The sequence below is a fragment of the Oryctolagus cuniculus genome, chromosome 9, assembly GCF_051225735.1.
Source record: "Oryctolagus cuniculus isolate XC-2025 breed Fujian yellow rabbit chromosome 9, ASM5122573v1, whole genome shotgun sequence".
In the NCBI taxonomy this organism is placed as follows: Eukaryota; Metazoa; Chordata; class Mammalia; order Lagomorpha; family Leporidae; genus Oryctolagus; species Oryctolagus cuniculus.
The window spans coordinates 86,323,690-86,338,967 of record NC_142875.1 but is presented as its reverse complement, the minus strand read 5'-3'; the positions used below and the strand labels follow the sequence as shown (position 1 = coordinate 86,338,967).

The 15,278-nt window shown below is 44.3% G+C and overlaps 1 protein-coding gene across 2 annotated transcripts in view; it reads right to left on the bottom strand.

Annotated features, from left to right (window-relative positions):
• FLT3 (fms related receptor tyrosine kinase 3) overlaps window positions 1-15,278 on the bottom strand; it is an 83,404-nt gene that overhangs the window by 52,880 nt on the left and 15,246 nt on the right. Inside the window, exons 2-4 of one of the 2 annotated variants that reach the window (XM_017337503.4) lie at window positions 11,956-12,077; window positions 4,782-4,984; window positions 2,175-2,290 (exon numbers count right to left, since the gene is read on the bottom strand). In XM_017337503.4, coding sequence (XP_017192992.1) covers window positions 2,175-2,290; window positions 4,782-4,984; window positions 11,956-12,077 — 441 coding nt within the window. The remainder of the gene's footprint in view (window positions 1-2,174; window positions 2,291-4,781; window positions 4,985-11,955; window positions 12,078-15,278) is intronic. The other variant, XM_089303718.1, reaches the window with a different exon arrangement.

The window sequence follows — 15,278 nt, the reverse complement described above, 5'->3', positions numbered from 1 at the left end:
ATGGACACACTACAACATGGACACATGTGGACACATTGTTACAACACGGACAGGTGGACACAGTACACAGCATGGACACAGGTGGACACACTACAACATGGACACACAAGGACACATTGTTACAATATGGACACACATGTTAGACTACACAACATGGACACATTGTGCAACATGGACACACTGAGCTTCTCCAGCTCTGAGTTCTTGAGTAATTGAAGGGCTTTTCCAAACAAATTTTCACTTCACCAGATTTTTGCCTCACAGGCTGACTTCAGAAGCTGACACCCTGCCCCTGCCCCTGCCCCTGCCTGGAGGAAGATGCCACTGTGGGAAATGTGAAGTGTTCCCCTCTGCGAGTAACTTTGACCACAAAACCATGCATTATCACAGCAGGCCCAGTGCAGTATGTGAGGAAAGAGTAGGCCTGGCTCACGTCACCCCTCGCTGGGCCCATTTCCTCACTTGAGTGTCTCATTTCTCATCTTTGTGAACACAGGATCATTGCAAAGCATGCTCATGGTCACTGCTGCCCAGAGTTCATCTGTGGGCTGGACATGTGTGCACCACTGCCCAGCTTCACGCACTTGTCACTAACCAGGCAGAGGGTAGCCTGGCACTGCACTAATGTGTAGCCCAGGAAGCTACATTTTTTAAAAAATTTGCTTAGTTATTAGAGGTGGGGAATCCCTATCCTATTTTCCTCCCAAATGCCTGCAAAGGCCCAGGGCTGAGCCAGGGCCGAGTCAGGAGCCCAAACCTCAATCCAGGTCTCCTACATGGGTGGCAGGGACCCAACTACTTGAGAGCTATCACCTGCTACCTGTCAGGGTGCACATTAGCAGGAAGCTGGAATGTGGAGTTGAGGCAGGACTCAAACCCAGGCACTCTGACATGAGACATGGGTGTCTTAACTGCCTGAGCCAATACCTACCTGCAGCCCCCACCTCCACCCAGGGAAGCTAATTTGAAGTAGTAGAAACCCAGATTATTCACAGCACTGCCCTGGCCCCCAGAGGCATGAGCACCTACCCAAATGCAGCCATCTTTAGTTTTAATAGAACTATGTTCTATGTTATATTTAATATAACTATAGTATAACATGTAAGGCAAAGCAGTGGGTTTAGTGTGCACAGCACCATGTTTGTGCAAATCCTAGACCTGTGCAGAACAGGAAGGAAGCAAGCCAGAAAGCTCATGCAGTTGGTGACTCTGCCAACCTGTTCCTTAATAGCTGCATATGGCCTGGCATTTGCCTAGACCTGCATTGTTGGAGACAGTAGCTACTAGCTATGCATGGCCAGATAAAGTCAAATTTTAATTAATTTAAAATTTAATTTAATTAATTTTAATTAATCCAAAGGAAATAAAATTAAAACGGTCCAGTCACACCAGCCACATTTCAAGTGTTCAACAGCCATGATGAGTTTATTGACAAGGAAACTGAGAGATTAAGGGACCTGCCAATGGTGGCAGTATCAGAGGCAGAATTAGAACCCAGATCATCTGATGCCAATGTCAAAATGCCTTCCATTTCTTCCCCATCAACCATCTGTTACTGAAAAAAGTAAATGGGAGCCCAAAACAGAGGGTGCACTGGGGTTTTAACAACATTCACGATCTGAGCGCCCACAGGACACACCAGATTCCCAGCTCTCAGCAGCTTATGTGGGTGGTAGGAAGCAATTCAGCCAACTCAACTACATGTTTTAAGTTGAATTCCTTCTTATTTATTTATATTTATTTCTTTTTATTTGTTTATTTCAATGGCCGAGAGAAAGAGCAGAGGAAAAATCTCCCATCTGCTAGTTCACATCCCTAACATCTGCAACAGCTAGGGCTGGGCCAGGCTGAAGCCAGGAGCTGGGAACCAAGTCTGGGTTCTCCTACATGGGTGGCAGGAACCCAAGTACTTGAGACATCGCTGCTGTCTCCTGTGCAACATATGAGCAGGAAGCTGGAATTCCAAAGTGGAGCTGGGACTTGAACCAGGTGCTCTGATACGGGATGCAGGCTTCCCAGGTAGCGTCCTTAATGCTGTACCAAACACCCACCCCAGTTCAGCTACCTATCAAGGGCACCCTGCGTGTCACGCTTGGAGCTGCTGGCCAGAAGCTCGTGGCTTCCAAGCCACTGCATTGGGGGACTGGAAATGCCTAGTAGCAAGCTGAACTTACTTCTTATACTCACTGTAAACAATATTGTGTAATTGGTAGCTTCGCTCTGAATAAAAAGTAGGTATTCTCCAGCTTGGGTTTCTGTCATTTTCAAAATGACCATGGAAACAACTCCTCTGCAAAACAGGAAAGAGAACTTGTTGTTTTTGGGAAACATGTGAAACTAAAAACATAAAATTTCATACTGAGTCAGAGAGTGCTTCAGTGACTCCTACCTTCCCCGACTGTGACAGAGAGGGCTGCTCGGGGGGGAGGGGGGGTCACAGCTGCCGCATGAGTGGCTGGGACCCAGCCACTTGAGCCACCGCCTGCTGCCTCCCCAGCCAGGGTGCACATTAGCGGGAAACCGGAATAGGGAGCCAGGAATCGCTCACAGGCAGTTGGATCTGGGACATGGGCATCCCAAGTGGTGTCTTAACACCTGCTCATACGGAGACAACTTGGCTGTGGATTTGGTGACAGCCACTCTCATTAAAGTTTAAAGTACTCTCCAACAGGCTGCTGAGGGATGATGGATTTCACTTCATATTTGTTGAGCCTTTAGGTCCTTACTACTCAAAGTAAGCCTTAGCCTCAGCTGGGAGCTGACAAAGAGGCAGAATCCTAGGCCCCATCTAGACCCATCAGATCAAAGTCTACATTTGAACAACATCCCCAGGCAAACCAAATGCACATTATGTACATTATGTTCCCGAAGCCCTGCTGTAGGGCCCTGGGCAGCACAGCTCCAGAGTCCATGTGATTGCAGTCACACAGATGGAAAGATACTGGAGATACTGGGATCTGTATTTGATCTGATTCTGTGGGTTGGCTTCTCTGAAATCACAGGTCAGGTACACATTTCTATAATTCTCTACCGTCACTGAAGTGGTTGCTTTTCAGTTTATTTTCTTTTGTTTAAAGGCAGAATGACTGAGAGAGAGAAAGATAAAGAGAAATTTTCCATTCACCGGCTCACTCCCCAAATGCTTGCCACAGCCAGAGCTGGGCCAGGCCACAGCCAGGAACCAGAAACTCTCTCCAGGTCTCTGCTGTGAGTGGCAGAGACTCAAGGTTTTGAGCCATCACCTGCAGCCTCCCTGGGCATGTGATAGCAGGAAGCTGAGTCGGAAGCACAGATGAGTTCAACCTCAGGCATCCCAAGCAGTGTCTTCACCAGCTGCGCCACAATGCCCACCTCTGCACACGTGCTGATTCGAGGTTAACTGGCCCACGGGAGTGACCAATAAACTGAGCAAGAGGAACAAAAATAATCTTCCAAGGTGAAAAGAACCCTCCTTCACAACTTTGGGGTTTTTTGTTTTGTTTTGTTTTGGATAGATATCTGGTGAGAACTGCTGCAGCACAAAATTTTAATAAGAATACCAGAAATTTCTTGAAGCTAAAATTCATAATAGAAGAGTACTTTGGTGTAACCCCAAGATAAAAGTAACCGAAAAAACAGAACTGAGTAACAGGCTCTCAAAAGAGGAAAGGAAAATGAATGTGTTCCAAGATTTAGAACTAAACCTCTGCGTTATACCATCTGTCCCGAACGTTACTTGTTTGCTTGACCTTAGGGAACAAATGCAACTTTAATTGGCACAGGTCAGTCACAGATACGGTCCCTGTTGCCTCAGTCAAGGGCATGACACCCCTTTCCTGCCATCTGAGTATCACCCTGCTGCACTGCTCTGGCAGGTCTTTTACAGCGATGGCCACCAGGATATCCCTGAAATCTAAAAAGACAATCGGCCTTAGAATCAGTAAGTGGACATTTAAAAGGCTCCTGCCCTTGCCCTCTCTGTTTTTGGCAAGAGGAGAAGGACAGCAGGGGGCAGCAATCAGCAGAAGTTAGACAGCCGGCTGCCCATCAGGCCCAGATCTGGCCTAGAATCTTGTGGGCAATGAGACAGAGGCTCCCTGCAAAACAGCTCCATCTGACTGAAATATGTTGTAGGTATCACACAACACAGCCGTTCTCTTATGGTGGAGCAAGAGAGAGGTAGAGGTGAAAGCAAACGTTCTCTCCCAAGCATTCCTCAGGAAGACAGTTTCTTGCTACTTAATTAGAATAAAATAAAACATTCTTTCTCTCTGGAACATGTGATCCAGCTAAAAAAACAACACACTTTAACCATCCCAAGCATTCCTTTCACTATTTGTTTTACATGTTGCCAGCCATTCAATAGTGATCGTGTGCTCTCTTTCACCAATTAATAAACATTATTTTTAGAGAAGTTTTAGATTTACAGAAAAACTTAGTGGAAAGTACAAAGCGATCCCTCCACACCCTTCCCTACACACACACACACACACACACACACACACACACACACAGCTACCCAGAGCATTAACATGTTGGGGAAGTGTAGTATATTGTTGCAATTGAGGGACCAATATTGACACATGATTATTAACTAAAGCCCACGGTTTCCATTCAGGGTCACTATTTAATGTTGCACATCTCGTGGGATTTGACATCCGTCCATGCCCTAATCACATTTGTAGTTTATTTCACTGGAGATGAGTGGTGGCAGACAAGGACATGAGCCTGAAAGGGAACTGCGAATGAACCCCGCGTTATGCAAGCAAACGCGCTGCTCCCCAGGCCATCCCCCCTCTCACCTGTTCTGTAAATCAAAGTGCGGCTGGCAATTCAGCGCGCTGTCTTTGAAGACCCAGAGACAGGAGATGTTCCCCGGCGTGCTGAGCAGCACTTGCAGCGTGATGGACGCAGCCACGTCTACTTCCACCGCGGCGGCTTCGTACACTGCGCCTGCGCTCTCCGGTCTCCGCGCACACCCGAGGTCTTCCGGGGATTCCGACACCTGTGGTGTGGACAGAGCAACACGAATTCACCACAGCTGCATGTCTAACTCATGCTCTTCTTCCCATGGGCCTTTATCGAATACAAGTGTGTGTTTACTGCACCTGACACTCAGGCTTCTTGTGAGAGCATATTGCTAGGTGAAAAACCTATTGATTACAATTCTCCAAAGAAAAGAAAAATAACTTTAGACTGCATTTCTAAAGTGGTGTGTGGACTCTTATGGGTTGAAACTGTGCCCACTCCTAAGAAAAATTGTTTGTTGAAGTACTAACCCTCAGGACCTCAGAATGTGACCTTATTTAGATACAGTCTTCTGTTTTGGGTTTTTTTTAAAACTTTGTTTATTTTATTTGAAAGGCAGAATGACAGAGAGAGAGAAATGTGGGGGGATAGAGCTCTTCCATCTGTTGGTTCACTCCCCAAGTGGCCTAAACAGCCCAAATCTGCTCTAGGTTGAAGCCAAGAGCCAGGAACTCCATCCTGGTCTCCCACATGGGTGGCAGCAGCTCAAGTACGTGGGTCATCTGCTGCCGCCTTCGCAGATGCATAAGTGCAAAGTTGGATCAGAAGCAGAGCAGCCAGGACCTGAACCAGCACTGAGATAAGATTCCAGAGTCTTAACCCACTGCACCACAATGCAGCTCCTGGAGACAGAGTCTTTGCAGAGGTAATCACGTCACAATGAGAACCCTAGGTGGGCCTTAATCCAGCATGACTGGCATCCTCCTCGGAGGAGCAGATTTGGAAACAGGCATGCATCCAGGCAGAACGACCTGTGCCCTTGACCATGGCCATCTACAAGCCAAGGAGAGGCTGGGTCAGAGTCTCACTCACAGAACTTGAAGGAACCATCCCTGCAAACTTCTTGATTTCATGCTTCAAGCCTCCAGAACTGGGAGACAATAAATTTCTGTTGTTTAAGTCACCAGGCTTTGCTTTGTCACTCCAGCCTTAGCAAACCAATATAAACCATAATAAAAAAATTCATACTACACTGGTAAAATGATGCATTTATGATCATTGGTATGAAGATAAGAATCTACACAGTGATGATAAATTGTTAAAGGGGACAAATGTTGGGGCAGGCATTTCTTGCAGAGGTTAAGACACCTCTTGCAATACCCACATCCCACATCAGAATGTCTGGGTTCTAGCCCCAGCTCCACTCCCAACTCCAGCCTCCTGCTAATGCACACCCTGGAACAATAGGTCATGGCTGAAGTGAATCCTTGTCACCCACCTGGGAAACCCAGATTGAGTTTCCAGCTCCTGGATTCAGTCTGGCCTAGCTACGGCAGGTGTTGGGGGTGGGGGGAGTGAACTAGTATATGGGAGAGCTTTCTCTGCCTATCTCTGTCTTTTTTGTTCTTTGTCTTTCTGTCTTTCAAATGCATTTTAAGTTAATTAATTAAAAATAAACCAACAAATTATCTGGATAGATGCTACCATAGGCTCACACACTCCTTGGAAGCTTGAATAGGTGAGATTCAGCAAGAGGCTGGACCCCTATCTCCTACACATACCCATATGTGCATAAGCGCACACAGGCACATGCACACACTCTTGCTAAAGAGTAGGTCAGTGCTTCTGCTACTGTTTTCTTTGTTCACCTATTCAGTGAATATCCTGTAAGTTGCTTAGGCAATACCTGACAAGTGCAAGATGGCCCATGTATTTGCACCCCTGCCACCCAAGTGCAAGACCCACATGTAGCTCCTGGCTCCTGGCTTTTGCCCGGCCCAGCAAGGGCTATTGTGGCCATTTGGGGAATGAACCAGTGAATGGAAGATCTCTCTCTCTCTCTCTCTCTCTCTCTGTAACTCTTTCAAATAAATAAATAAAACTTCAAAAATAAGTAAATCAACAAAAGTTTTTAAAAATTTAAGAACTAGAAGTTGAGGGACACAAAACTAAAAACATGGTAGAAAAATGGGGAAAAGAATTGAGTAAATAATTCACCAAAAGAATAGATATATATACAGAATGATTCTCAAACATATAAGAAAATATGCAAACTCACTTATAATTAGAGAATCATAGAGTAAGAAGCAGAGATGTCACTTCTAATTAGATTGGCCAGAATTGAAAAGAACGACAACACATTTTCACGGTGAGATGGAGGGAACAGTTACTGCCAGTCACTGCTGGGGAAATGCACAGTGGCGTGCCCCCCACACATCTGAGCCAGCAGCCCCAAAGCTAGGAATGCCTTCAACAATTGCTTGCAGCACTGTTGGCAACTGCAGAACACTGGGGACAACCTAAATTATCATATATCCAGGAGTGGCTGAACAAACTGTGGTAGCAGGGATGCACCAGGGAGTGAAGAACGCCGACAAATTCATGGGCTGATCAGCAATGCTTCCCCAGATACAGTGTTCAGTGATGAGAGCTAAGCGCAAAACATTTCCACCTTCAGGTATGTGACACTATGTAAAACAGAGAGGGATACAAGGACATATCTGCCCATTTGTACACAGGAAATATAGGGATAATATTAAAAAATAACTAAAGGGATTGGTTAACTATAGAAGGTCAAAGAGACAAGCACAGAAAATTGGTAGTAGGGATAAGGAAGGAGTGATACGTCTCTGAGCACGCTTCTTTTTAAAAAAAATATTTATTTCTTTGTTTTCAGTTTATTTGAAAGGGGAGGAGAGAAAGAAAGAGAAAGATTTCCCATCTACTAGTTCCCTCCCCAAAATGCCCTTATTGGTCAGGACTGGGCCAGGACGAAGTTAGGAGCCTGGAACGCAACCCGGGCCTTCCATGCGGTGCATGGGACCCAAGTTCTTTGAGCCATCCCCGCCCGTCTCCCAGGGTGCAGGAAACTGGTTTGGAAGCAGGGGATCAGGATTGAGAGGACACAACACCACTTCTGGGAAATCCTTGCCAAAAATGCACAATGTCTATTTCTTTACAAAAAAAAAAAAAAAGGTCAGACATGTACAGATATCTTAAAAAGGCTTTTTGGCACTTTTCAAAAATGTCAAGGTTATGAAAGACAAAGAAAGACTAGGGAGGCCAAAGGGACCTGAATGCAGGGTGAGGCCTGAGATGGGATTCGAGAACAGAAAAAGGTCATGAGTGGAAAGCAGGTGAAATGCCAGTGAGTTTGGTTCGTACTGTGCCAGGGTGGACCTCCTGGTTTTGAGCATTGTACACTATGGTTACATAAGATGTCAACATTAGAGGAGGCTGAATGATGGGTATATAGGAACTGTTTATTTTTAAAATTTCATGGTGTTTTTGTCCTTTTTTTTTTTAAAAAAAGACAACTGGGGCCAGTGCTATGGTAAAGCCATCACCTGCAGTGCCAGCATACCATATGGGCACTGGTTCGAGTCCCAGCTACTCCAGCTCTCTGCTATGGCCTGGGAAAGAAGTACAAAATGGCCCAAATCCTTGGGCTCCTGCACCCACATGGGCGACCTGGCAGAAGCTCCTGGCTCCTTGCTTCAAATCGGCGCAGCTCCGGCCATTGTGGCCAATTGGAGAGTGAACCATCGGTTGCAAGACTCTCTCTGCCTCTCTCTCTGCCTCTCCTTCTCTCTCTGTACAACTCTGACTTTCAAATAAATAAATAAATCTTTTTTTAAAAAAGGCAAATAAAAGGCTGTGCATACTTATAGTGTAGAATGTGATGCAATTCACACACACAGAGGACTCTAAGTTGAGCTAGTTAACATACGCCTCACCTCACATCCTCACCATTTTTTTGTGATAAAAACATTTGAAATCTACTCTCTTACCAACATGCATGCATATCATGTCTTAACTGTCATCACCAGAACTCCCTTCTCCTCTGCAAAGGGGACAACACCTCTCTTTTCACATGCACTATTTGCTCTGAAAATTTCAAACTCTTAAAATGAAAAAAGTTCAAGGGTAAAATCTGGATAGACAAACCTGAGGGCCTCCAAGTAGAGAGAAGAGCAAAGAAGAACTGCACGGAAAAACAAGTACAGAGGTGGCCTAGCCATTAGACTGCTGCCTATGGTGACCAGGTCCCATTTGGGAGCGCCCAGTTCAACCTCTGGCTGCAGCTCTTTATCGTTCCCGCTAACTCACACTCTGGGAAGCAACAGGGTGATGACTCAAGGACATCGATTCCTGCCACCCACCCAATGAGAGACGTGGATGGAGCTTTTGCCTACCAACTAGGGCCCAGTGCAGTCCTGCAGTGCAGGCATTTGAGAAGTGAATCAGCAGATGGGAGATCTGTCAGTCTGTCTGTCTGTCTTTATCTCTCTCTATCTCTGCATCTCAAAAACAAACAAACAAAAAACTGTACAGAGGTGGTGGGACATCAGGGAGAGCAAGGTTTGAACAGCCTTGAGTCACAGTGCACTGGAGCCTGGGGTGCCCTCCATGGCCAGGTGAGCTTCTTCAGTGCCCAGCTAGGCCAGGGTCCAAGGTACTGTGAAGCACTGGTGTTTAAAAGATAGAGATTGTGGCCTCTAAAATCTGTAATGTTAAAAAAATAGAGCTTTGGGTCTGGCATTATGTGCATTGAGTTAAGTCACTGCCTGCCATGCTGGCATCCCACATCAGAGTGCTGGGTTGAGTCCTGGCTGCTCCAGTTCCAATCCAGCTCCCTGCTAATGGCCTGGCAAAGCAGCAGAAGACGTCTCAGCAGCTTGGGTCCCTGCACCCATGTGAGACATCCAGATGGAGTTCCTGGCTTCTGGTTTCAGCCTAGGCCCTGCAGTTGTAGCCATCTGGGGAGGAGTGAACCAGCAGACAGTTCTCTGTGTGTGTGTGTGTGTGTGTGTTACTCTGCCTTTCAAATAAATAAATCTTTTTAATAAATGGAATTTTTATAATTTTAAATAATTTTTATAATAACAAAGAGGTTTAGTCCATTGGCCTTCTTAGAACAAGGATCTCAAACTCACAAGGATGGGACATGGCTCAAGTAATTGCTAACTCAGCTCTTACAGTTAGACAAACTGAACAGTCTAGTGAAACTACACAAGGTCTATGTTACACCAGTCAAATCTATCCTCTTGCTAATCTTTTTTATAGCAAAAAAAAATCAGATTTCAGAAACTTGCCTTCCTAAAAAGTGGGAGGTATGACATGGCAAATAAGCAAAATGAACTGGCTCGGGCTGGCCACCTGCCTGGGAGTGAGACACATTCGGGTACCTCCAGTGACTTGCAAGCACGTAAGAGACCCGGACTGAGTGCCAGACCTTTGGCATGACACAGGCCTGTCCATTGCAGGTGTTCAGGGAGTGAGTCAGTAGATGGAAGACCTCTGTCTGTCTCTGCCTGTCTGCCTTTCAAATACATAAAAATACATAAATAAAACTCTTGAAAAAATTTGAGAACATACCTAATATCTCTGATATTTTTGTGGAGTTTCCTGTTGGGGAGCAGGGGAGATCATATGTCATGAATTTACATGTTATATAAAAAAAGCAAAGTGACAAATGTGATTCATATGAATCTACAACTGGAAATGTCCATGGAGTTAGCTAATTTATATTTAGTTCTTTTTTGTATAGAGATGTCCAATATTATCATTTCTCTAACATTTAAGCTTCCTTCATTGGAGTAAATTTGCTAAACATTAATTAACATAGGGAGGTGGGGATAGCTGCATCAGATGAACAGCATAAAAGAATGGAGCAATGAAAACCAAGACTGGAACTTGAAGGAGTCAGAGCCACATGTTAGAGTCACTTGGATATCAGTCTAAGGGCCGAGAAGTCCCAGACAGTTCCAAGCCAGGCAAAGAAGGGTTGTAGCCGGCAGGCTGGTCTGGCAGCCATATCTGAGATATGATGATTATGAAGGAATCATGGTGACTATGAGGGGAATTAATGAGGGCATGAATTAGGAAAGTGGCAGCATAACTGGAGAAATGAGGTTATTATGCGAGAACTATTACAGGGAGCTGACAAAACATAGTAGCTGGTGGAATGCAAAGGCTTAGAAAGGGAAGTAGTCCAAAACAATACTGGGCTTACAGACTGGCAACCTGGAGAGGGATATAAACAGAAATCAATTCATCTAAGAAGAAGACCAGATGTGGGGAAATTATATGGAACAAATTGTACAAGGGTACTTCAAAAAGTTTGTGGAAATGAGAATTGGAAAATAAGCTTATTCTGATGCAAAAAAAAAAAAAAAGAATATGTTGAAATCCATGCATTTGAGATCTTCAAAATATTCATGGAAATGTATACTGTGACAAAACAATGCATGGACTTCAAGGTTTGGGGGAGTGAGAATAATCATAGATTTTAATTCCATTTCCATGAACTATTTGAAGTACCTTATGCAGGTGAATTTTAATGTGTAAATGAAAAATCTATATCCAGGAGACAGTCAGAAATTAGAGCCTTGGGCTTGGCAGAAATACCTGGATTCTTCAAAAGGGAAGGGAAGGAGCAAGTGGTTAGCCTAGCAATTAAGACACCCGTGTTCCACATTGGATGCCTGGCTTTGTTTCCCAGCTCTGGCTCCTGACTCCAGCTTCCTGCTACTGAAGACCCTGGAAGGCATCAGGTAATGCCTCAAGTAGTGGGGCCCCCGCCACCCAGCTCCTGGTTTTGGCCTGGCCGAGTCCTAACCATCACACGCATTTGGGGACTAAGCCAGCAAGCATTTAGGGAGTGAGCCAGTAAGCCAGCTTGCTCTCTCTCTCTCTCTCTCTCTCTCTGTCTGCCTCTCAAATGAGTAAGTAAAAATGTTTTTATTTTAAAAAGGAAAATACTTGTTATTTTATGGGTGTATCAATGCCCCTCAAGAATCTGCACAAAGGAGAACATAGTTCCTGATGGAATGGAGAGCGGGTGGCTGGGAGAGTAGACACGACAGGGACTCCAGACAGGAGAACATAATCTACTTCAATACATAAAAAGGAGAAGTCTATTTAGCCAGGGTAAATGTTAATAGCTTACAAAATAAAGCCTCCAAAGGAGAACTTGTGAAAGCTATAATTTTAAAATTACTTTACCGTGGGATATGGTGATGACTTCCCCACTGATGAATCATTGTCCTTATGATTGATTAAAACACACTTGATCACAGGCAGCTCTTGATTGGCAATAGCCCCAAATATCACAGCTGAGAAAACAACTGGAAAAGAAAAATGCAAGCAGTGAGGTCGATACACACATACCTTGAAAAGAAAGCGTGTATTTATCTTATAACAAAACAGCAAAATAAATGTAGTTGGGGACCCTGGCCCAGATGAAAGAAGGCAGGACAGGCAATCTCATGAAGGGCAAGTCTGCTTCCAGTCAGGAGCTGAGGTACTTAGGGCAGGGCTGGCCCACAAAATGATCTCGACAGAAGGAAGCATCCTACACCTGCTGCCCCGTGTGTCATTAGCTCTGTGTGGCTGTTAAGCTCCTGAACTGAGGCTAGAGCAACTGAGGAACTGAGGATTTTAAGAAGCCACCTATTTTTTAAGCCACCTTTTTTTTTCTTGAAGGATGCTTGTAGAAGCTGTTCTTTGCAACCAGTGTCCTAGAATGTTCAAATGTTAAATTTTCACCCAATGCGCTGGATACTCTGTGAGCCTTTCCAACCTAGGAGTTTTCTTGAATGATTTCTTTGATTCTTTCTCTCTGCTTCACTTTGTTTTATCCTATTATCTTGTGTTCTTCCCAAACAACAATGACCCTGGGCAGCCTGCTCATATACAGTGCAGGCACTAAGTAAGTGTCCATTGTCTGCTCTACACACATGGCATGTGGCGTGTTGTCCGATATGCTCTGAAAGTTCATCTTTGGATCTCACCAGCTGGTCAGATCCCTCAGAGAAAACTTTTCTTTCCGCCCAGTGGTTAAGATGCCCATGTTTGGGAGCTGGTGCTGGCAGTTACACTCAGTTAGGGTCCTGCAGTGGAAAGCTGGCTCTGTGATTTGGTTTTCTTCATCTGCTTTAGTGCTGTCAAAGTTTTATTTTCCTCTTCTGTTTGTGTGAATAGATTTAGATCTTTGTTTTGTGAAGTTTTTTGAGAGCTTTATTGAGGCACAATGGACAATAAAAATGGCATATATTTAGAGTCCATGTGGTACTATTTGATAAATGTATATCTTGTGAAATGAATACCACAGTCAAGCTAACATACCTATCCATCTTTTCTCATACTTCCCAGCTTTGTGTGCAGAGAACATTTAAGATCTACTCTCTTAGCAAATATGTGGGCTCATTGCTTTAAAAACACTACCTGCTGTTTGAGTGGTCTATTGGTAGAGACAGGAAGTAAAGACATGCACTCAACCATCTTCGTCCCAGAGACTCTGTTGCTCTACTCTCTAATGCTTTTTCCTTTCTACTATTTATTGTAATGTAGTTTAGTTAGGCATAATTAACTTATCAGTTTCATACATTGAAATTGTATGTATGTATGTATATATAAATCATGTATTTTTTTCTCAAAAAGTTCCAGGAACATTTGAGTTATGAAAAAGCTGTGAATGGGTTCCCAAATTGTTTGTTTCCCAAATAATGTCACTTTTAAATTCCATGTACTATGCAAGTTTTCACGTACCCTGGCTGTATATATACACATCATACCATTACCACAATCAACACGGCGAGCTTATCCGTCACCCCCAGAAGTTCCCACATGACCCTTTGTGACCCAGACCTCCCACTAAACCTACTCATTCATACCAAGCAACCTCTGTTCTCCTTTCTGTCACTTTCGATCAGTTGGAATTTTCTAGAATTTCATGCAAATGGAACCCTACAGTATGAGCTCCCTTTTATGGGGGAAGGGCACATGGTTCTTTCACTCTATGTTTACTTGAGTCTTGTATAGTGTATGTCAGTAGTTCATTCCTTTCATTTTCTCCCTCCTCCCTCCCTCCCTCAGTTCATTTCTTTCGATTGCTGAACAGTAATGTACTATATAGATACAGCACAACATTCTAATCCATTCATTCATCAATAGATATTTGGGCTGTTTCCACTTCTGCGCTTACAAAGGAAGCTGCTGTGAATGTTCATACAAAAGTCTTGGTAAAGGGGCCAGCGCTATGGCATAGTAGCTAAAGCTGCAGTGCCAGCATCCCATATGGGCGCTGGTTCGAGTCCCAGCTGCTCCACTTCTAATCCAGCTCCCTGCTAATGGCCTAGGAAAGCAGTGGAAGCTGGCCCAAGTGTTTGGACCCCTGCACCCACATGGGAGACCTGGAGGAAGCTCTTGGCTCCTGGCTTCAGCCTAGCTCTGGCCATTGTGGACCTTTGGGGAATGATCAGCAGATGGAAGACCTCTCTCTCTCTCTCTCTCTCTCTCTGTCTCTCCTTCTCTCTGTCTGTAACTCTGCCTCTCAAATAAATAAATACATCTTTTATTTTTTAAAAAACTCTTGATATGGACATATACTTTTAGTTCTCTTGGGTAATTACCAAGGAATTGCATGTCTGAGTCCTATGGTAGGTGTATATACAACTTTTTAAGTGTCCAAGGGTTTTCCACAGAAGTTGCATCATTTTACATTCCCATTCACAGGGTATCCCATTTCAGTTGTGTCATGTCTTTGCCAACATTTGGTATGCTGAGATTTTTAAAGTTTCAGCCTTTGTAATAGATGTGTTGTAGCTCACTGCATATTTGAATTTGCAATTTTCTAGTGACTAATAATGTGGAACGCCCTTTCAGATGTTCCTACAGTTTCTTTGATTGCATGTATATTCACTGAGTTTTTCTAAATGAGAAAAGTTACACGTATCCATGGAGTACAATGTGATGTTCTGAACCAGGGATACATTGTGGAATGATTAGATAGAGTTAAGTCAATATATCCATCAACTCACTCATTTTTAAAATTCTACTCTCTTGACAATTTTCAAATATACAATGCATTTTTAAGAAAGATTTATTTACTAGTTTTTGAAAGTCAGAGTTACAGAGAAAGAGAAAGAGACAGAAACAGAGGTCTTCCATCTGCTGGTTCACTCCCAGATGGCCACAGCGGCCAGGGGTATGCCAGGTCAAAGCCAGGAGCCAGAAGCTTCATCCTCATCTCCCACACAGGTGGCAGGGGCCCAAACACTTGGGCCATCTTCCGATACTTTTCCCAGGCCATTAGCAGGGAGCTAGATTGGAAGTGGAGCAGCTAGGACACAAACTGGTGCCCATATGGGATGCCAGCGTGAATCCACAATGTATTTTTTTAAACGATTTATTTATTTATTTGAAAGTCAGAGTTACACAGAGAGAAGGAGAGGCAGAGAAAGAGGTCTTCCATTCGCTGGTTCACTCCCTAAATGGCCGCAATGGCTGGAGCTGCGCCCATCTGAAGCCAGGAGCCAGGAGCTTCT